Genomic DNA, 22209 nt, shown 5'->3' on the forward strand with positions numbered 1-22209 from the left:
GCGATGCTCAGGTCCCCGAAGGGTCTCGCCTGCCCCGAGAGGGCAGAGCAGTCCCAAGAGTTATCGAAACCACAGAAAGTGCTTCCCAAGCTTTCCTTCCCTGAGCGCTTCCGTGATGAGATGTGCACCAAGATTTTTGGGGTGAATTAATTATATCGTTACAGGAACTCAATTTTCTTCCTGACATGAATGAAATGGCAAGAGAACAAGGAGTTGCATGCTATGCACGCAGTGCTACGAGTTTATTGTCATTAACGGGGACGATGACTTCATTAACAAGCGTGAACCCAAGCAGCGGCCCCATCCCGGCCCCTGCCTGCCAGAGCCGGGCAGCAGACGCAGCTCCTGCGCTTGCCCCGTGCTCGAGCAGCAGCAGCAGCATTTCCAAGGGCCGCGTTTCTAATCGGATCAGCTTTTCTCCAACAGCCTCGCCAGTTCTGCAGATTTGGGGTTGAAACAGCCGGGCGCACCTTAACGTGTATCAGCGAGAGGCACGCGCTGCAGCAGCCGCTCACGTTTAACGGCAGCGCGACTGCTGAGCCGCCAGCTCGGCTCAAGCCCCTGCGTCGGCATCCCCTGCCCGCCGGCATCTCGTTTACCGGCGGCTGTGAATGCCTGGCACTCGAGCCACGGCCGAGGGTACGGCACCAGCTCGTTCATAAGCCTCAAGAAGTATCGTTGTATGGAAATGTAATGAAAATTATTCAGCTAATCTACTTTAATAACCCGACTTAGGGGCCTCTCTGTGCTGCAGACAGTGTAATCATTTATAAAATATTAGCTGTCATTTCCGATCAGTCCTAGGGAGGCAGAGGAACTCGGCACACGACTTCATTGGGGCTACTAATGCACCGGCCTGGGACCCGTAAGGAGAAGGCACAAGGGGGGCACAAGTCTCCCGGGGGGTCACGGGCTGCCGGCCGGGGCTCTGTCCCCCACCAAGCCATGGTGGCGGGGCAGGGCCCCCCCTTTGCCTGCCTCGGCTGACTTTTTCCTCACCGCTGTTTGTCCCCTTCCGTGCAGTGAACCTAACGCATCACGGCACAAGCGATAGGTGTGCCACAAACTGCCGAGGAACTGGGGGGGCCTTTTAGTACCCAACAAGCAAGATTACAGCGTGCTGGGAGGGGGCCGCCATCCCTCAGCCCCGGAGCTGTCAGCCCACGCTATTTCCCCATCCTTCCCCTCCCCTTCTCCAGGGAATTTGGGGTGACACAGGGGACCCCTGCACTCCCCCCCGCAGGGCTGATGGCACCGAAGCCCAGGCAGCACCGGGATCCCAAAGTTTCTACCTCCCACGGAAGAAAATGCCCCCACACGCTGCCAGTTCTGCACAGCAAGTTTAATTGATCAAGGATGAGTAAAAAAAGTATCGAAAACCCCAGAAAACTGGTTCAGCATGTACAAAACTCATTGTAGAATACAAAATACTTTAAAAATATTCCACAGAATCAGATCTGCAAACTCTTTAAGTTAAAAAAAGATCCAACATGCCTAAAATATAGTAACGCTTAACAAAAATAAAGACGCCCCGTGGTCATGACGCACGGTAACCAATACATTCGCTCGCCCCGATTTGCACAGATGGAGCCGCGTGGCACCACCGGCGCTCACGGCAACGCCCGGGGATCCCGGCCGACAGCAAGACCTCCCAGCTCCGTACGGTGACTACGAGGGGACGGGGCTCACGCCCCCCATCGCAGAGACGCAGGCATCCCCGAGGCGGCGCTGGTGCAGAGACCAGCCGCTCTGCCACGGGCGGCCTCACTGGTAGAGGACCTTCACGCAGAAGGTTTCCTCGTTCTTGTCCTCGTGGTCGTTGATGTGAATGAGGATCTCCTCCTCCCCCGCGCCCTGGCTTGGGGCGAAGCGCAAGCCGATGGTGTACACCTCCCCGCCGGCGACCTGCGGGAGCACGGCCGTGAGGAGAGGTGGTGGGACCGGGCCAGGAGCCCTCCAGGCGCCCACCCTCCCCAGGCCGGCACGGCCCTCCCACGGCACCGCTCCCCTCGAGCATCGCGCCGGCAAGGGGGGGCCGGCCGGCGGCAGGAGGCCGTACCTCGAAGGAATCCTCCTTGAACTGGAGGAGGTCGGGTCGGTTGGTGCACAAGAAGTAGAGCCTGGGCGAGGGGTAGGGGTTGGTGTAGGTGATGCGCTTGTTGCAGCCCCTCCCGCCTCCCGCGGGGAGCGAGATCTCGAAGGCCTGCGGGTCGAGCACAAGCCGTGGCAGAGGCGGCACAGAGCACGGACGGGGCAGAGGGAACGACGGGCGCTCCTCCAAACTGGCCACGGAGACCTGCCCCCCGCGCCAACACACCTTACGTCCCCCCCTCACGTTTGATCTCTACCGGCAGGTACAAAGAAACCCCCTTCGAGCACGAGCATCCTCCTCACGCTGCCATAATTACCAGCCCGAACGAGAAAGGGCCGGGGGAGCAGCTGGGACCGGCCAGCTCATTCTCCAGCTCATTAACGGAGGTCCCCGGGCAGAGCCGTGGCGCTCGCTCAGATAACGCCCCGCGGCACCGGAGGCAGGCTGGCACGCGGCAGGAGGCCGGGGCTCCGGTTTAAACGCCGATCTGAACTTCCCCCGGTACCGAGGGGTTTGGGAAAACGTTCTTAAAAGGAAGACATTAGCCAAGAAATCTAATTTTCTATCCGAGGCAAGGCCTCTGCCAGCACAGGGCTAATCGAAAGCAGCATGCCGCAGCTTTAATTTCACAACCGGGGACACTTCAGCGGTGACACCCCGCAGCATGGGGCTGCCTTCAACGCAGCCGGAAAGACATCTCACCTCGGGCTGGGGCGAGATTATTCGAGCAGCCAAACGTGTGCTCAGGGTGGCAAGAGCCAAAACACCCACAGATGTAAAGAGAGGAAGGAGCAGGCACCGCCCCGGGTTACTGGCCAGACCACGACCGCCGGTCCAGCACCACCACCACGTTTTTCCATACCTTGGAGATGAGGGGCTGCCGGCAGGAGAGGCAGAGCAGCCAGGAGGACACCAGCTGGTGGGACTCCACGTCCACCAGGTTGAGGTAGATGAACCTGCTGCCGGCCCGCCGAGGCCTCACGCCGACGTACAGGTCCTGGATGCCGTTGGCGGGGAGAAGGAAGGTGCCGGCCGGATCCACCTGCAGAAACCAACATCAGGAGCTGCAGCCGCCCACGGTGGCCTATCGCACCTCCGCGGCGTCCAGCTTGAGTATGAACTAGACCCGATTGCTCCTAAAAGCCTGCGCAGCTATGCCAGCACTACGGAACCCCGGCTACACGAAGGGTAAGAGCCGCTCCCCCCGCCCGGGGACTCCCTCCCCTCGCAGGCTTCCCCGGGGAGACTTTTGCTTTTGTTTATGGGACAGCGATGGAGTTTTTGTGCCTTTTATTATTCATGTTCGCAATTATGGCCAAACGGATTCTAGAGAAATTGTTAGTCTTCGGATAGTCTCATTAACGCAGATAATTTGCCCTCTGGGGTTCCGTGCCAATGATCCTACACACGACAGCTCTAATCAAAAGATAATTATCGCAAACACTTTACGGCAGCAAATTGTTCCTAATTCCGAGCGGGCTGCCTTTCCAGAAGGGAATTCACCGGGCTGGTCCGGCCCCGAGCCCGCGGGGGGGGTTACCTGCAGCTCCTGGGGGTGGGAGGTGAACGCCCGCACCCTGCGCGGGGCCGGGGTGCCCCGCAGCAGCAGGGAGAGGCGGGCGAGCTGCCCGGCCGTGCAGCTGACGTCCAGGCGCTGCAGCGAGTGCAGGTAGAACTGCCAGATCTGGACAGGCGCCGCCAGCCAGGCGTCCCTGCGGCAAACAGACGGACGGACGGGGCTCGCCGACGGCTTCTTCCAAGGAACGCGCGTTGGTCCCTAAAGCACCATCTAACGCAGAGATAGCCCGGCTGGCTCACAAGGCACTAGCGTGCGCACCGGGGATGCTCTGGCCAGGGACTATTTAGAGGAAAAGGGAACGACACAAAACCCTAATGGCAAACAGTTTGGGAAGCCGCAAGCAAGGAAAGGACGGCGCGAGCTCCCCTCCTGCCCTGCCACGCGCTCGGGGTTCGGCTTTCCCGCTTTTCTGGGGTCCTGCTACTTACGTATAAATAGCAACAAAGAACTTTTTGATCTGCGGGCTTGGTCCTCCGGCGACTTTTAAGAAGATGTCCTGCGGCTCCCCAGGCCCCTGTGCAGAAATCAGAGCGCAGTTCCAACAGTTAACCTGGAGATCAAACCAGATAACGAGGACTCTGGGGTTTCCCGCCCGTTAGTGGAAAAACCCGCCACCAACCCACTTACGAAAGCAGATGCTTTCAGCATCCAGTTAAGCTATGTTATTAAGTTATTATACAGCTTGGCTGAGCTCTTCCAGTATTTTTAATTACAAAAGAGGATACAAATGACTATTGCATTCCAGGTCCGCATCTGTAATCAAATTTTGGCAAATTTTCCCCAAGTTTTCTAACAAGCCATAATCCAATTACCATACTAACGCGTTTCTGCAACAGCAATTAGCAACTATCCTTCGTCGCCATCTGCACATACGTGGGCAAGTTGATTTTTCCCTCCGGCCTCCCCCAGCTGCAGAGCAAGCCCTCCCCACCGCCCCGGTGTCACCCAGCGGGGGGATGCCCTGCCCCGCGTTCGGAGATAAGGCACGGCGTTCGGCTTCAACCACAAAAACAACACAGCTCCTTCTACTTGGGAATGAAGGGCAATTCCGGCTTCATCGCTGCCGGCGTTTCACTGCCACGGGCTGACAAACGGGGACGCTCCGTGGGCGCCAGGCATTTCTCTGCCGACAGATACAACCCGCAGCAGGAGGACACAAAGGACAGACTGATGTCAAAGCATAACCAGTACCATATTTTTGGTTTCACAAATGATGTCAGGGTCGCTGCAGCGAACAAACATCTCGGGCTCCCCCCCCGGCATCCCCACCGGCGCACCTGCGGAGGAGAGACAGCGAGGTGAAACCTAATTCGGCATTTTCTCTGGTTGTGCTTGCAGCACTGCGCCCCCCCCAGCCGCAGACCAGAAGCCCTTACGCAGGGTACCAGCACGGGGCACAGGCACACCAGTGCGGGGAATTAAACATAAAATTAATGCAGGCAAGCAGATGAAGAGTGAGCGTGGAGCCAAAGGCAGCAAGAAAGCAGAGGTGAGCTCCCCGCATGCCACCCACACCTCCAGGAAGGCCCGTATGAACCGTGGAAGCTGACTAACGAGGAAGACCCCCAGCCCTGCCAGACACACCACAGGCTCACCGGGGAGAGTGTGCCAGGGGGGCAGCCGAATGGTCTTCTTCAGGAAGGTGAGCTCCGGGTGGTAGAAGCGGAACGTCTGGTCCACGACGTGGGGCTGTGGCTCCACCTTCACCCGCAGGAGCGCAATGGGTTTCCCCCCGCTCACCTGGAAGGAGACCTGCCGGGGGGCGGCGGGAGGGACAGAGTTTGGCGAGAGGGACGCTTCTCCTCCCGCGCAGCCCCTCGAGCGGCGTTTTCGCCCGGCTCCCTCACCTGGATGTGCTTTGTCCGCCCAGCCCCGCTCTCCCCCAGGGAGGGGGCGGCCACGTCGGCACCGGCACCCAGCCCTGCTGGTCCCTGCGAGGTGCAAGACCGGATTGCCTCGGGATGCAGCACGGCTACGGCTGCGCAGTGCTCCCTGCGGCGGGACCACCCTGCCCCACGCAAGCAAACACGGCAGAGAGAAACACTTCCCCCTCAAAATGGGGGCCTGCACGTACCTGCGCTGCGACGACCGCAGGGTCCGCAGAGAAGGTCTGGTATTTGAAGGGGATGCGGACGGTCTCATTGGGGCGCAGGTAGACCTGAGGTCTGAGGTCATCACGGAGGTGGAACATCTCCTCCTCCACTGGCGTCACACTCTTGGTCAGCTCCTTGAAGTGCCGCCACTCCCTCGGGTCTAGTATGACGCTGGGGAAGCGAGCGAGCAGTGGAGATGCTGGTGAGGACCGGTCGGGAGCCAGTGCCACCCTGGCATCTCCCCACGCACACAGGAGAGACCCCGCTTCGACCCCCACCTGAGCTCAGGGTGGTCAACCTCGATGGTCACGGTGTGCTGGACGCCATAGGGGTTCCTCAGGGCAAACTCAAAGAACTCTGCCGTCCCCAGCACGGCGTGCACGGTGTGGGTGGCGGTGATGGCCTGGTTGAGCATCCGGGAGATGCTCTCGCCCTTGACGTGCTCCCGGTAGGCATCGATGATCTGCAGGTCCTGCATGTGCCGGGCGCGCTGCTCCTGCCAGCCCTGCCGGGACAGAGGGGACCGTAAGCCCAGAGCCGCCGCAGCATCCCCGGCCCCCGGCACCGCTCTCCTCACCGAGAGCTGGGGCGTCCTCCCGCCGCTGGCGTCCTCCTGCTGCCGCACCAGCGCCATGCGCCGCAGCTTGCGCCGGCGGGCGGCCGCAGCCTCGTTGGGGACAGCCGGGGGAGCCAGCCTTGCCTCTGGCCGGCGGCTGCGCAGCACGGCCGCCAGCTCACTGTCCACCTCAGCCAGCCTCCGTGCCCGCAACACCCGCCCGCCTGGGGAAGAGAGCACCGTGGCACCGGCGGGGCACCCCCGTTAGCGTGGGGCTGGGAAGGGGAGCACCGGAGGGGCAGAGACTGGCAGAGACCCTGCCGACCCGAACCCGCACGGGGAGACGGGCTGAGCCCCAGCCCGGCAGAACTCACCACCGGCGGCATTCGGGGAGAACCAGCTGCCTGCCAGGACGCTGCCAGTGCTGTCTGACGTGCGCACGGGGCGGGAGCGGGACGGCGGCGAGGACGGCAGCTGCCCCGGGGTCTCCTCACACGGGTGGCCTGCCAGGAGCAGAGATGGGGGAGGTGAGTGGAAACCATCGCTGTTTCATCCTTGTAAAATCTACCACAAATTTCTATCCCCGCTGCAGCTCTTTGCAGACACTTGAGAAGAGCAGGAGCGAGCACCAGGCTCCTCTCGAGGCTCTGCGAGCCCTTCGGCGCTCCCTCCAGAGCCTACTGCCGTTACCCGCACGCAGCCGCCCACCCAGAGACAGACCGGCATCAAAAGCCCAGCGCCATGCCGAGCAATTCACTGCCGAGCCCCTCACCGGCTCCGGTTTTCATTTCCGGTGCTGTCGCCGGCACGGCAAACGCTCTCCCGCAAAGGTGCGCCCAGCAGAGCCGGACCCGGCTGTAAAGCTGCCGGGTGTTTACCCGGCCTAGAAATCCCCGCCCTGTCCTTCTGGCAGGGCAGCGAGCTCTTCAACGCTGTTTGTAACAACAGTATTTTGAATTTAAAAAAGATTCCTCCCTCTCTCCTTTCACACGGTGCGAGTTAAACCTATCCCTGGGTTGTGAATCTCATTCTCCTTCCCAGGAGCTTATCGTCCCTTTGCAGGCAAAGTACGGAAACGATGATTTAAGATATCTTATAATGGAGCTAATCTTTCTTCTGAAGATAAGATTTTAAAACCTGGAGTCACTGCACATTTATAGGATGGGGAATTAAATATATAAAATAAAAGCGCCCAGCAGGTTCTGGGAAGAATAGCATCCTTACAAGCGCGGTTTGCTTTCGGGTACAGCCTTGCGTGCGCCGCCCGTTTCTCCCGCAGCCCCGTGCTGTTTGCCAGCACCTGACCGCACGGCGCTGCCCCCGTGCCACCGGCCGCCTTGCACCAGCATTTCCAGCCGAGCAGGCAGGAGGGACCACAAGCGCAACCCCGGAGCCACACGCCTCTGCCCGCAGCCCGGCAGTGCCCGGAGCCGAGTGGCTGGCACCAAGACAGGGGCTCCGGCCAGCACCGGAGGTGCACCAGCACCCAAGCCTTTCGGCTGCGCGAGCCGCGGGCTCTTACCGACGTTGGCCAGGCAGAGGTGGAGGCGGCCCCTCACCGCCACGCGGACACCGAGGGGCCGCAGGGCGCCGTGCCGCAGCGCTTCCCGGCCCATCACCGCCACGTCCGGCTCGTACTCGGTGGTGGCCACCTCCAGCTCGTGGTGGGTCCTGACGGCCGCCCGGCCCTGGCGCAGCAGGGGCTGGGGACAAGCAGGGACAGGAGAGGGTAACGCGTTACCAGGGAAGGCAGGTCTGGGGGGCGAAGGGGTCTGGGTAAGGACGTCTCTGGCTGTCCCGCCTGGGGAGGGGTCAGCCCTAGAAGGCGGCAGGAGTCCCAGGAAGTGGAAGGAAGCTAACGTTTTGCCATCGCTCTCGAGGAGATGACAAATCCCACGATTAGGGGCTTGTCCGGCTGACATCAGCCGGGGTTACACGGAGGGGCTGACAGCAGCTGGGTTACTAACGGCACCAGGGCAATGCCACAGCGTCTCAACGCAGGACAAAGGAAGGGTCAGGCTGGTCCCAACCCTCCTGCACGCTAACCGGGGGTCATCTCTGTCACTGGCAGTCCCAAGGGCTTGAGGGGAACGACTTCCAGTCTGAGCAGTACCTCCAGTTTAACGGCAGCGGAGCCAACAAGGAGCAGGGAGTCTCCATCCCAGACGTCAATCTGGAGGCTGTGCTCGGCCAGGTACCGCACAAACCAGCGCTGCTCCCCGCGCCGCAGGAAAGCGGGATCCACCATGTACTTCAGCTGCAAGCCCGGCGGTCCTGCGAGACAGGCGGCATCGTCATGGAAACAGAGCTTCCGGGACAGGGATGCTCTCCTGCTCCGGAGAAGCCTGCCTGCTCGCACACGCGCTCTCCTCCACTTAATGAACCTGACGGTCAATTAGCGGTGTCCGAGGTCCCCCGGGACTGGCACCCTCCCACAGAAACACTCGGTCTGCACAGACCCCCCTCTCCTTTCCATGAACGGCTCCAGGTGGAGAAGGAGCTTTGTCAGCCACAAGCGCTTGGTGCTCTTGGGACCCGAATTTAATAAGACACAGAAAGAAACAAAGAGAAGCATTCAGCGAGGAGGATCAGAGCCGCTCACTGCGGGCGCTCTGCTCTCACACACTGCCTTTCTTTTCAAAGGCGCTTGGCCGCAGCGGGAGCCAGCAACCTCAACAGCCAAATCGTGCCACCAACATTTACCAGTGGTTTACTTCAAAACGTTGGATGTTTTGAACATTTGAACCAACTAGCGGAGGTTTGCTATTAAACAGCCAGTGGCTCATTCCTCAGCCCAGGGGCAAGCCCAAATGTGACTGACAGAAGGAGCGGCCGCACGAGGATGCTAAAAGCAGAGCTTACCGGTGCCGAGGGTCCCATCCTTGTTCACCTGGACAAGGAGCTGCGCCGGCACAGCCTGCCCGGCCGCCAGCCCCCCATCCACGCTGACCAGCCGCAGCCGCGGTGTGGTGACCGGTGGGAAACGGTAGAACTGGAAGGTGAGGAAGATGGTCTGAGGCCACGTCCCCTCTGCGCCGTCCCGGGCATCCCTTGAGCGAGAGAGAGGGGTTTGGGTTAGCTCGTGGCGCAGCGCTGCCTCCCCATCACGAGCCCCTCGTGCATTTGGCACCCGCTGAGAGGCAGAAGAACAAGAGAAGATCGGCAGCATCGCAAGTATTTGGACTTCTCTGAAGACAGCGGGCATATGGTTGGCCTCGGCTTTCCAAAAAGCTTCATAATTCCAGCTGTCTCCTGCCATATGCTGTGACGGAGGAGCCCAGTAAAGGCAGCGTTTTACCTTCGCACAGCACACTGCCATCCGGGAAAAAAACCACAAGTGGGGCCTTACCCAGCCAAAGCCACCCCACGGGTGCCAACTTTTTCAATTCTGCATGCATTTATGGAGAAACCCTGCATTAATCAGCTTTTACATCACATTGTGGCTAATGGATGCAACAAAAACACTTGGAATATGATTTAAGAGTGCCCTGAAAGGATGAGAGCATCACCGCAGAACGCTCCGGGGCTTTGCTTCCACAGCAGGCGCTGGAGGCAGCGGCACCTTTGTAAGAATTTCTCCCGCTCGAGCGGGGAACCGGGTTGGGGGGTTTGGGGAAAGGACTCGCCCCCAGGAGGCCCCTCGGATCTGCCCACAGAAGGCACCATGAAGAGCTGCCGTCCCACCTGCCAAAGGCCAGGAACTGCAGGATTATTTCGTTGCCTTGCAGAGGGTCGGCTTCCTCCAGCTGCGGGCTGAAACTCGCCGGGTCCACCGGCTCCGAGATTTCTACTGGCTCCTGGTTGCGATCCAGGATCTCCGGGAAGCCGGCGGCATGCAGGCGTGCCAGGGAGGCGCGGGACAGCAGCGTGCGGGAGCTGACGGAGAAACGGGGATGAGCTGCGCGGAAGCGACCGCAGGAGACCAGGGAAGGGCCGGGCGATGGGGCGCAGGAGCCCGGGGAAGGGCGGCCGAGCATCACCTGCCTGCCTGCAGCCCCACGGCGGCGATGGGCACCTGCAGCGGGGCGAAGGGCAGCGCCCGCAGCTGGTCGCCGGCACAGGGCTCCGGGTCCGGCGAGCCGAGGTCGGCCTCCAGGTGAGTGATCCCCCCCTCCTGCCGAGGGCTGCGGCCGTGCGGCGCCGGGGACTGGCCCCTGCCTCGCGGTGAGGCCGACAGCTGGGACACCGATAGCTGTTGGGAGAGCGGCGAGCGTGAGCGTCCGCAGCCCTGCGCCGAGGGAGCAGCCCCCCGAGGCAGCCCGCCCTGCACAGACCCCCGTGGCAAGGTGGGCCAGCAGCCCCCCCCCGCTAAAGCGGCTCAGATGCCGCATGCTCTGGCATCGCCGCTCTGCCGAGAAATGGCTCGGCTCGGCTGCTGGAGGGTTCGCACCTCTGCTTCCTACTTAGCTGCTGCGTCCTCCCTGGCAAGGGGAGGGATGAGAAAACACAGCAGGAAGATCAAACCGCTTAACGCGGTCTTATGAAGCATTTCATTTCATCAAAAATATTTGTGTGCATTGATCCCTGCATCAAGATATAAAAAAGCATAAAGAGGGATCTCAGTATTCACAGCTCTCCCTAAATCCTGGTAGCTCCGCACGAAGAAACCGTGTGTCACTGTCAGCGCGTACCAGGGACAATAGCACCCAGCAAATCTGGGCTGTCAAAAGTCAGAACTGCCCTTAAAAACACATTTGGGGTGTGAAAAGAGCTCAGGGAATCGTGCCCAGCATGTTGTACGCAGGGTCCACCTTGCTGCCCCGGAGGAGGGGGATCTGACCAGGACGCTCGGTGCCTCTTGGCCGCAGCAGCCAGGAAACCGGCAGAGGACGGGACCGGCAGCACGTCCTCAGCGCGTGGGTCACCCCCCGGGAACGCCGCTGCCCGCCACCGCGTGGCACTTACCCCTGGTCCCCGCGGGGAGGCTGCCATCTGCGGCGGGGCCGACAGACCTGCGGAGAGGGACGGGAGAGATGCTCTAGCGGAGCCGTCACCCCCCAGCTCCACCGCCGCAGCTGCGTCCTCGGCCACGAGCCCCCTCCTGCCTCCCCTTTGCTTTTGGGGGGTGGGACCAGCTTATTGAGGTGCCTTACCATTTCTCAACCACTTATTTGACTTATTTTTCTAACAAGTCCGTTGCCTGGCGGGGGAAAACGTAGCGCATCTCCAGAGCCATCCATTATTTTGCCGGGAATTAGAGTAAGTTTGCCGTAAAAGGCAGCTCCTCTGTCCCCAGACAGTGCCGCAGTTCCCCTACGGCCACGAGGCACTGCCTAAGTGGGATGCTTAATGAGACGTGAAAGTTTTAGGATACTTAAGGTTTTCATCGCTCCTCCGTTATTCCTTGTCACTCCCTTCATCTGTTCATGCATTCGTGCCCCGAAACGGTACGAGCTTTATCGTGTTTATATTTGGCTGCTCGGCTCGCGCGCCGGCACAGCTGAGCTCGCTGTGCCGCTGAGCCGCGGGTCCTTCGGAGCAAACCAGGGGCACAGATGTTGTATTTCTGCATCCACGTGATGCCGAGACCTTATTTTGCTTTCACCACCATGCGTATTCCAGCTATTTCCTGCTGATTGCCATACAAAAGAAAGCGCCCCGTCTCCCTTACATCTAAGACAACCGTTTTCTCTCGGTTAGGAGGGCTTTGGCCACTGGTAAAGAGACGATGGACAGAACCATCAGCACCACCGGCTGAGCCTCCCCTGGCCAAAAGGGCCAGAGAGCAGCATGTTCCAACGGAGCACTACAACAAGTTAACAAAATGCTCTTTTCAGCAGCTCAGGGTACAGGCTGGCTCTCACGGGCAGCTGCTCACCTCGCCGTACGGCTCCAAGACCACCACCGTGCTTCCTGAGCTCTCCCCAGTGCTGCCAGCCCCCCTGGAGCCAGGGAATCGCCACGCAGCTCACCCCCCAAAATCACCCCTCACCGGGCACCCCAGCACGCTCCCCCCAAGCCGGGGTGTGCCAGCCCAGCGCCGGGTGCAAGCTCACCGTCGGTGCACGCTCACTTCTCCCTTCACCACGCTGCAACTCCCAATGCCCGGGCCACCACCGGCTGGAAGGCGTCCAGGAAAACCTCTCGAGCAGCCACGTCACAGAGAGCCTGACCCAGCGCTTCCCCAACATCACCAGACCCCTTCGCTTCACCCATGAAGCTTTCTGCTCCAAAGCCCCTCACACCAGCAAACCCAGCTCCTCGCAGGCAGAAAGCCAGGACTTGCTGCGGCAAAGCCACGGTGCCACTGCCATCTCGTGGAAGGCACAGCAGCACCGGAGCCGGCGCCGGAACAGGCAGCCGCCGCACCGGGCATCGCCTCGACCCGCGGGCTGGCAGCTACCCGCTGCTCACCAGAGGAGCTGGACAAGCTCATAAAACGTATTTAAACACTGCAGAGGAGAGGGAAGTTTGTTTTCCACCGCTCACAAAAGGTGGGGTTAGACAGAAAGAAGGTGGAGAGGATTTCCAGGAGCCCGGGGCACTGACCCTACTCCGCGCCCAAACCCAAGCCAGCGGCAGTTCTCCTTCTGCCTCCAACACGCACAGCAGACGGGCGCTGAAACCCCGACCACCTGGCACCCTGCGCTACACGTAGATGTGTACGTGCACACACGCACACGCAGCCTGGTTCTCCCCGGCTAGGCGCTGGCACAGCCCGTGCACGCCGATGGAACGCGTGCTGCTGTCACGCTCCCTGAGCGGCGGCGCAACAAGATTATTATTCTTTTTCCTTAGTCTGTAATTGACATCTCTCCTGTCCTCACGTCTGGAGGGATTCGGAGTCCAGAGAGACGAGCAGCGGCACCGGCAGAGAACAACGTGCTGCTGGTGCAGCCGCTGCGCCCGTCCAGCCGCTCTGGGTGTTGAGCACGGGAGCCCAAACACCGTCAGAGTGACCCGAAACGGGAGTGGGCAGGTGCCGTGCCAGAAATCCCTGGGGATTTTGCACCTGGCTCAGCGCTACTATCACAGGGCGACGTTGCAAGTTAGAAAACAAAGAGCCGAACTCAATTCAATGGAAACTTGGTTCGCCCTGGTAATTCACAAACTAGCTCGCTGGGACTCGGTGCAGTCGTGTTTTTTCTCCTGAGCAGACACCAGTGTCACACTCTATATTTTAAATGTCAGCGATCTGGAAAACACTCACTCAGCGATGGCGTAGGAGGCTTCTCCGACTCGTCCCTGTCTCTACGTAGGATCTCTGCAGCAGTTACAAGATGTTCTTCCGAGTCGGTGGAAACATGGAATTGGACAGTCCCAGACTCGGTGTGCTTCCCCTGGAACTGGAAGCGAAACCCCTTCAGGCAGCACGCCACGCGTACCTCCGAGACCACCCCCGTGCCCTGCAGCTGGAGAGCGGCGGTGCAAGCCGGGGGCAGAGCTAGCAAGGGGCTGTGCTTTAATAAGCTGACCAAATACCCCATCCCCGCGGAGGCAAAACACACCCCCTGGCAGAAGGGTTTTCTGAGCAAGTTCTGCAGACGCTCATCCCTCCCTGGCAGGGAGCGACCCGTGCAGCTGAGCACCGCAGCCGTGTTTTGGCTGCCACCCCCCGTGACTCCCCAGCCCCAGCCTCCTCTTGCTGATCAACTCTGGGGCGCCAGGTCTCTTTTGTGTGCACATCACTCGGAATAACCCACCTCAGGTGATAGTGGCCCCCAAAAAGTATCGCGATCAATAACTGCGCTGACCAACTACGCGACAGCTCAGTCTGCACGTTTGCAGCAGCCGAAGTCGGCGTCCCCGTGGATTCGCAGTGCAGAAGCGAGCCCTTACCTGGCGAGAGCTCCTGCCGCCCGGCGGGCTCCGGTACACCAAGGCTTGGCAGGGGCCGCGGCGGGCACCACCGCGCAGGGGCAGGACCACCTCCGCCTCGCCGGCGGCCAGGACGGGGCTCCAGACGGCCCAGCGCACCGAGCACATGTCAGCCCCCTCGCCGCGGGCGCTGCCGGACAGGGCCTGGGGAGAGAGACGGGGGAGGGCTGGGGAACCCCGGCAGACGGGAAAGGTGGCGTAAAGGCTTCCACTTACCCGGCGCATCCACAGCCTCCCCTTACGCCAAAAGAGAGGCACAGAAGCGAAGCGAGAGGTCTCTACCAGCGCCCGCAATCACCCTCACAGCCTGCTAATTATGGCAGGGAGGACAAGGTGATCAGCTCGGCAAGCGGCTTTAGGATTAACCGCTCTGCACAAGGCTGTGCCGCGGGGAACCGGCTCTGCCACCGCCCCAGCCAGTGCTGCCGGCACGGCCAAACAACCAGATCTGCGTCTGGAGCCCCAGATCTCCACGGATCCTGGGGTTTCAGCTTTTTTAAGGAGTTGAACCCAACGCCTAACTTCCAACGGCATGGCTCAGCTTCTCCCCCCCCAGTACAAATCCCTCTGGCCTGGCGCGTGCGTCCCGCTTTATCAATACCCCAGGTTTTCCCCCCAGTTTTGCTCTGGACAGCTCTAACGAGACGACACTCGCTGTGTTTTCAATAAGCATCTTAGCGGGACGATCAGGGCCTCCTAACGAACCCACGGCCATCAACTCAGCCACACTACGGGCTGCAATAGCAAAGGGTCTCTGGAGGGGATAACCGAGCCCGCTAAGCCGGGTTTAACCTGTGGAAGGGTTAAGCTGAAGTACATATAAGTGATCAGTAAGTAGGCGTTGGGGAGCGTGGTCTCTGCAGTCAGTACAGAGACTTCTCCTGGCTTTAAGGTGCAGAGCACATCAGGCTGAAGCTCCAGAAAAAAACTCAGCGTTCAGGGAAGGAAAAAGAAAAAAAAAAAAAAAAAAAAGCAGGAGGGGTTAACTTCTTTCTGGCATAGATGCTAAATTCTAAAGAAAAGCCTTTTTTAAATTAAAAAAAAGCTGAAATTTTCCAAATTAGCTCACTAGAAGACTATGGGACCACTGCAGGCTACACTTCTCCATATACATAGTGGGGAAATGTAACCGCGTGTAATTAAAATGACTCAATAGGCCCATTTGCAGGATATTTTGCACAGCAAGGACTGGGGGTGCGGGACGGCAACGCGGAGCAGAGGATGGAGTTACTCAGCAGGGCTCACTCCCCGCTCTACCAAGGGACGAGGCGCAGGCACGCTCAGCCCTACCTTCCCGCCGGCTCTGCCCGAGGCACAGAAGACGTACTCCAGCTGGAAGCAGACCCCGAACGCCGGGTGAGGCACCATTTCGCTCAGGTGGATGCGGCTCCTCAGGACCAGGGCTTGACCTGCACCCCTGCGCCAGGACGGAGAAGCGGCTGTGGGCAGTGCCCGAGGCAGGAGGGAAGCAGCAGCGGAGGGTCTCCCCGTTACCTGGCTCTGGAGCCCGGCACCCTCGCGCAGCCGCCCTGCGCCGCCTCCGCCTCCGGCACCAGCACGGCCACCTGCGGCGCCTGGATGAAGCGCAGGCCATTGTGGACGCCGACGTGCAGCCGCCGCTCCCGAACCGTCACCTCGTTGCCATCCGGTGCGGCATTAGCCTGCAACAGGCAAGTTTTCCAGCTCAGGCAGCGAGGCAGCACGGGGTGGCACAGCATCCCCCCCTGCACCACCCGTGGCCAGGAAAATTCAGGCAATCTGTCAGAAAAATCCAAAAAATGATCCCCACCCCCCAGCAGCTGATGGATATTAAAATGTTTTGTCTTTATGGCAGAGTTGGTGCAAATCTGGCAAATAAAGAAGGATCTGACCAGCAGTCCTTACTGCACACTGAGTGCTGCTGTTCCCGAAGAGATGTACTACGATGAGCACTGCACCTTATCTATGATGAGTACTGCATCTGATCCTTGCATTTTCCATAGCAGAGCAAACCCAGATTCTGCTTATTAGTGTCCGGATGTTCAAAACAAACCCAACACAGAGCACCAGCATGCTAAGCCAGCAGCAAAGCAAAAGGTTTGCACAAAGAATCAGAGACTCCAAGTGAAACAAATACACAAGCATCATTTCATAGAATCATACAATGGTTTGGGTTGGAAGGGACCTCAAAGATCATCTAGTTCCAACCCCCCTGCCGTGGGCAGGGACACCCTCCACTAGACCAGGTTGCCCAAAGCCTCATCCAACCTGGCCTTGAACACTTCCAGGGATGGGGCCTCCACAACCTCCCTGGGCAACCTGTTCCAGTGCCTCACCACTCTCACAGTAAAGAATTTCTTTCTAACATCTAATCTAAATCGACCCTCCTTCAGCTTAATGACCCTCCTTCAGCTTAGTTTATCTGAAGCTTTCCGCTCTGCTGAAAACGAAGCGCCAGCACTACTGCTCGGGCACCGTGCTTTCCCCTGCCATAACCGCACCAGCACTACCTTCAGTAAGCGATCGCTGTTCAGTAAGTCCAGCAGTTCTTCCTCAAATTCCTCCAGGGAAGGGTACAGCTGGACGGACAGCCTCTCCAGATAGCAGGTGACCGGCTTCATCAGCCGGGGTTTCTGCAAGCAGTCATCTGAAAAGACAAGGCAGTGGCCACAGGTCACGCCACAGCCAGGGGGACGTCACCGGGACCGCAGGGGCACCTGCTGCTGGACCTGAGCCGAAAGCAGCACCGGGGAGAGGTCGTGGTCGCACACGGGATCCCCAGCTTCCCCGGCACATCCGCATCCTTACACCCAGGAGAGACCCAGAAGTACCCAACGCCTTCGGTGTCAACGCATGCAATCGGTTTACTTAAAGCCACCGCCACCTCTGCGCTGGGGCGCACTGCCGTGCAGGACGCCGGCTCTCCCCTCTTCTGCTCTCGAGCGGTGGTCTTCACAGCACCGGGGGCTCGGCTGCTTTGGAGACCTCGCTCAGCTTTAATGTTAACAGTTACGACCCCCACGATGGCTAGCAGTTGGGTTTTCCAGGCAGTAAAGCTGAAGAATAATTCAGCTGCAGAATTCAGAGTACTTTTTACCCTCTCAATCTTCAGATTGGATAATTTTAATCCCAGCAGCTTGAACGGCAAGGCTGCTACCCACAAGGAAAGATTAACGAGGGCTGAAAGTGCAAGAGCTTGTCCCCTCGAACCTGCCAGATCCCCCGTGACCCTGAGCCCCGCCGCCAAGGAGGATGACTTTAAACAAGCTGCAAGGGCTTCTCCTAAGACTCTGCCAAACGACTGTAATTAAAGCGACCATCACTTATCCCTAGCAGTTTCCCAGGAGCGAAGCAATTAATGAAGGAGAACAGACCGAAGCTATTTTGACATCTTTCAGGATGCGCTAGAAACACAAGGGCTGCAGCCCTGCCAGCCCTCGCAGCCGGAGATGCTCTTGCCAAGGGGCAGCGCTGCAGAGAACCCGTCGCTGCTCCCAGAAGCCCCACGCCAGCGCCCTGCCCGCAGCCTCCCCGGGGACCTGCCGCCTTGAGCGGGAGCGGGGCAGGCAGTGAGGGAAGGGAAGGAGCCCTTACTTGTGTCTCCGCGCGCCGGCAGCACACCGGGAATGTTCTGCAGCCCAGACACCAGAAGATTTTCAGGAAGGAGGTGAAATATCGTCTCCAGGGGCTGGTGGGGCTTCAGGGTGTACTGCAGGTGGCTCTTCTCCATCACCGTCAGGTATTTGTTCTCTGAAGAAGAGAAAACATCCTGAAATCACCAAAACCAGGGGGAGACGGCTTCGCGGCGCTGCCGTTGAAGAAATCATTATCCACAAACGCACATGCTGGGACCAAAGTGAAACCTGGGGTTGCCCGGCCAGGCTTTTCCCGGCTGGCAGTAAGGCACATCCACTTAGCACTGCCAGGGCACAGACCACGCATCGCATCGACCAGACACAGACGATACTCTCTTATAAGAGAGGCCGCCAAGAAAGGAGTGAGATGCAACATCTCGCTGCTGCTTACTTTCCACGGGGTCCTGGAAGCGTGGGTGCAGCAGGGCGCGTGGGGTCCCGTGGTACAGCTTCAGCCTGAAAGACAAGAGCACGCCGGGAGCGGCCAGTAAATCCACCCTGGAGCACGCCATGACCTGCTGCAACGCCTCTGCTCAACAGCAAGCAGCGCTCTCCTGCTCCGTCCCCATGGGAAAAGCCCTGTCCTTTAGGGAAAGGGCAGGCATCGCTTACAAACCCATCGCTGCTTCCCCAGCAGCAAAGAACTGCAGTTCTATAAATGCTGGCTGTGTCTCCGCAGCCCCAGGACCACCCTTTCTCCCCCCTACAGCGCCATGCACGTTGCCACCCCAATTCCCGGTGAGCCCCATCACGCGGTGCCGGGGCAGACCTACGTTCTGTCCTCAGCAGCCAGGTCCGTCGCCTCCGACCCGCTGCCGAAAAGGGGGATGAACCCAAAGCCGCAGGAGAGATGCTGAGAGCCCCCGTCCCCTTTGCCGGCCGTCACCACCACTTCCACGACGGCGGTGATGCCGGGGTGGTTCAAGGAGGTGTGGAAGTAAACGGTCTGGGACAGGAAGGAGAGAGAAAGGGGATTTCAGAGCTGGTGGCGGCAGCTGCAGGCAGAGCAAGACCTGTTGCATCTGGACAGCCCGCGGCACAACCAGAACATCCACGGAAACTTCCAGGCAGCGGCTCATGGCAAATGTCCTCTGGCAGCGCTCGAAAACCTTCACCTCCTTAAGTCACAAACATCATTAACTTTTTATTCTTATTTTTGGTTGTTAACAACCATTTTTCAGAGTAACTCACAGGCTGCAGACCCCGTAAGAGCAGGGTTTCAGCACACCCCCAACCCGCAGCACCATGGCGAGCCCCATGCCGGAAAAGCCAAAGGAGCTGGAAACCCTCCTGCTGCGGGGTGGCCCGGACCAGAGGGGACAGGACACAGGTCACCTCCCCGGGACAGGATTTAAAGCTAGGTCAATCCTTCTATTAAAAACTCATTACCATGGTGTCCCAGGGAAAACATTTACTGTAATCACAGGCTGTCAGGAAGGGATAACGGAGAGAGACATTACCGCATCAGCCAGGGAAATAAATTGTTATTCTATTATCTTTTATTGCAAAACATTGAAATAATGACCGCTGGCCGCAGATCGATGCCTGGCCTTGCAAAGACACAGAGAGCCCTTAAAGTGGATCCCTTGTAAAACCAAGCTCGCCGTTCCCTCCGTAACACTAACAGGGGCTTGCGACAGCGTGCTCCTCTCCCCTGAACCCCGCGGGCTGCCTCTCCTCTGCCCCTCGCCTTCGCAAGGCCCCGAGCGCTGCGGCTGCACCGTGAGCGTGCCGGGCAGGCTGCAGGGGATGGGCAACGCGATTCAGCGACTGCAGAATTAGGTGCTGTGCGGCACCTAGCTCGGCTACAGTTTTTCTCCCATCTCTCTTCAAACAGGCAGGGGTTGGCCAGTAATTAAAACACTTGGGGAAGAAATACACAAGTCAATGCCTTTCAGATACCGCTAACGAGTTAAATAAATGAAGGAGCACGGCTCCAATCAGCGCTACGCTTCATCCACAGCACAGAGTGCTGGAGGAGATGGAAACAAAATTTTCATTAGAAAACATCTTGGCTGTCGTCCATGCTACAGGGCAGCAGGATCTCCCCAGTAAGGGGACACCCCGATTTACTGCTGGTATCAGCAGCAATGGAAGCTCAGCTTTGGGTGAGTTTAATTCCCAGGTAAGCAGGGAAAAGTGCTGTGCTGGAGGGCGAGAGGCTGCGCCTCCCCTTCCTTCCCATTTGTGAAGTAACACTGCTCTCTGCCGCCGGCTCTGATCACAGCAGGCAGCACACGGCAGCACACCGCAGCTCCCACGCGGTTACCCAGCCCCGGAGGTAACCCAAGACCCCAATTTCCCATTCCAATAAACCACGTGTAAAAGTTTAATAACCGGGCAGCGCCTGGGATGCACCGGGGCAAAGGGTCTGGACGTGCCGGAAGGGAAGAGGGCTTGCTGCTGCTGCTGCTGCCTGCAGGCAAGGGAACGCACCGCTGCAGGGAAGGCTCAGCGGCAGACAGAAGGACAGAGCGACGACGGTGCACGCTTAGGGCTTGCTGCTTTCAAAGGCTCACGGCTCAGCGTGCTGACCGCGCGCTCCGCTTCACCGGACTGGTGGAGTAAACCAGCACCAGAGGAGAGCAGCTCCAGGCTGAACTCGAGCAGAGACGGCTTTTCCCTTCGTGCATTAAACACCTCCCTCCTCCGACCCGGCTCCTGCAGCTCCAGCAGCCTCCCCGCGGGATCGCTGCCCCCGCCGCCTCTCACCACCCCACCCCAGGGGGCTGCCGGCACGCTCCCAGACCCAGCCGGCACGGCCGCTCCCCCGGCACCCTACCTCATTGAAAGCTGCCCTGGGCAGGCGCGGCGGGACGGCGCGGGCAGTTCTCCAGCCGCTCCTCCACGTCCTCCCGAAGAAGCGGTGGTAGGTGGCGTCGAAAAGGGAGAGGCGCAGCTGGTACTCGGCTCCCTGCAAGGCACAACAGGACGGGAGGCGACGGCACTCGGGCCGGCTCAGCGCCCCAAGCTGCAGAAAACACACTTTGGTAAGAGAGGGCAAATAATTCCCGTTTTCTAATCGACGCCCGGATCAGGCACGTGGCCGCACACGGCTTCGTGCGTCGCTGGAGAACCGGCCTGAAAGCCAGAGGTCGAAGGAGCGAAGCAAAAAGCGGGAAAACTGACTATTAAGCATATAAAAAATAGGGTGTCAGACCTTTACAGGGCTACCTAGAGATTTTAATTTTAAAATACTTATCTAAATGAAAAATTAACAGAAATTAAATTAGAAACTAATTAAACACTACCTCAGATTTGCAGGTGAAAACGCACGGGATCGAGGCACGGCTCCGGTTTGTGCTTCTGGCACATCTGCAGTTAGTCCCCCCAAAACAAGAAACCTCGTCCCGACCCCCCCACGCCCTTACGGGCTCAGCCCCACAACCGGGGCAGATGCCGGCGGCCCCACGGAGCGTCCCCACGGGCCCAGCGAGGGGGCAGAGCTGCCCCCCACACACACCCGCTGCCCCCCACACACACCCCCCGCCCCGCCGGGCCCCCCCCGTACCTGGGTGAGGGCAGCCCCCTCCAGCGCCCCGAGCACGCAGCGGAAAGCGGCGGATGGCGGCGGGCGGGCCCTTCCGCGCTGGCGGGGGGGCGGCAGGGCCAGGCCCCGCAGGAACACCCGCTCCCACTCGCCCATCGCGCTTCTCCCCGCCCGCGGCTGCCGGGGCGGGCGCTGCGCTGGAGGCGGGAGGGAAACACGGAGCCCGATGAGACGCGGCCGAAAGGGCCCCCGGACCCCCGCAGCCCCCCGCGGGGCACGACCCGCGTGCGCGCACAGAGCCCCACGCGTGTGACCCACAGACACCCAAATGCACACGCGCACACACCGCAGCCCACACGTGCGTACGTACATACATACACACACACATATATACATACATACATACATCCACACACACCCCACACACACACACACCCCCCCGCCACAGGCACGCCAGGCCCATGCCCCCCGGGGATGCATACACGCGTGGGTCGTCCATGCCGCGGGGTAAAGCCACGGACACGCGTGCCGGGCAACACGCGCGGACCCGCGAGGCGGCCAGCACACGCTCGCACACCCATAGGCAGCTATAGGTGCCCGCACCGCCCGCCAGCCCGAGCCCCCCCCCCCCCCGCACACTCACCGCGCCCCGACGCCATCTTCTCGGGCACGACCAACCTCGCGCCGGACCGGGGGGGGGGACACGGACGCGCCGCCGCCGCCGCTCACCACCCCGCCGCCCGCGCTCCCTCGCTCGCCCCCCCGCCGACGGGCAGCGAAGAGAGGCGGCGGGAGAAGATTTCGGAGCGGTGCGGAGCGCGGCGGCGGCGGGGAAGCGGCGGCGGCGGAGGAGGCCGTGTCCCCCCCCCCCCCCGCGGGTGGTCGCGCCCGGCTCAGCATCGGGTTACTAGGGCGATGGTGCCGCACCGCGAGGGGCGGGGCCTCGCCGCTGGGCCCGACCCGCGCT

General features: G+C 60.1%; 1 protein-coding gene across 3 annotated transcripts; it reads right to left on the reverse strand.

Moving 5' to 3' along the window:
* Window positions 1-1327: 1327 nt before the first annotated feature.
* Window positions 1328-22007, reverse strand: NPHP4 (nephrocystin 4). 3 transcript variants are annotated; one of them, XM_054849788.1, is made up of 29 exons: window positions 21886-22007; window positions 21264-21439; window positions 20535-20666; window positions 18526-18698; window positions 18144-18208; window positions 17712-17867; window positions 16628-16764; window positions 15633-15799; window positions 15429-15555; window positions 14100-14282; window positions 13471-13606; window positions 11226-11272; window positions 10301-10512; window positions 10005-10196; window positions 9183-9370; window positions 8434-8594; window positions 7843-8023; window positions 6695-6823; window positions 6342-6544; window positions 6043-6269; window positions 5746-5935; window positions 5519-5602; window positions 5267-5423; window positions 4863-4948; window positions 4100-4185; window positions 3633-3804; window positions 2955-3134; window positions 2060-2203; window positions 1328-1905 (listed from the first exon to the last, which is right to left on the reverse strand). In XM_054849788.1, the coding sequence occupies exons 1-29, from the start codon at window positions 21899-21901 to the stop codon at window positions 1765-1767; spliced, it is 4248 nt and encodes a 1415-aa protein (XP_054705763.1). In that variant the 5' UTR covers window positions 21902-22007; the 3' UTR covers window positions 1328-1764. The 3 variants fall into 3 exon arrangements, with proteins under 3 accessions (XP_054705763.1, XP_054705762.1, XP_054705761.1); XM_054849787.1 differs by having other exon boundaries at window positions 4100-4221; XM_054849786.1 differs by having other exon boundaries at window positions 10305-10512; window positions 11072-11272.
* Between the last annotated feature and the right edge of the window lie 202 nt (window positions 22008-22209).

The sequence above is a fragment of the Grus americana genome, chromosome 21 (assembly GCF_028858705.1).
Source record: "Grus americana isolate bGruAme1 chromosome 21, bGruAme1.mat, whole genome shotgun sequence".
NCBI lineage: Eukaryota > Metazoa > Chordata > Aves > Gruiformes > Gruidae > Grus > Grus americana.

Excerpts from the sequence above, each read along its gene's own strand:
- NPHP4 (XM_054849786.1), bottom strand. Across the intron at positions 18,699-20,534 it reads CCAGGGCAGCTTTCAATGAG|ACCGTTTACTTCCACACCTC; the intron begins GTAGGGTGCCGG and ends TTCCTGTCCCAG. Across the intron at positions 8,024-8,433 it reads CCGCTGCCGTTAAACTGGAG|CCCCTGCTGCGCCAGGGCCG; the intron begins GTACTGCTCAGA and ends GCTTGTCCCCAG.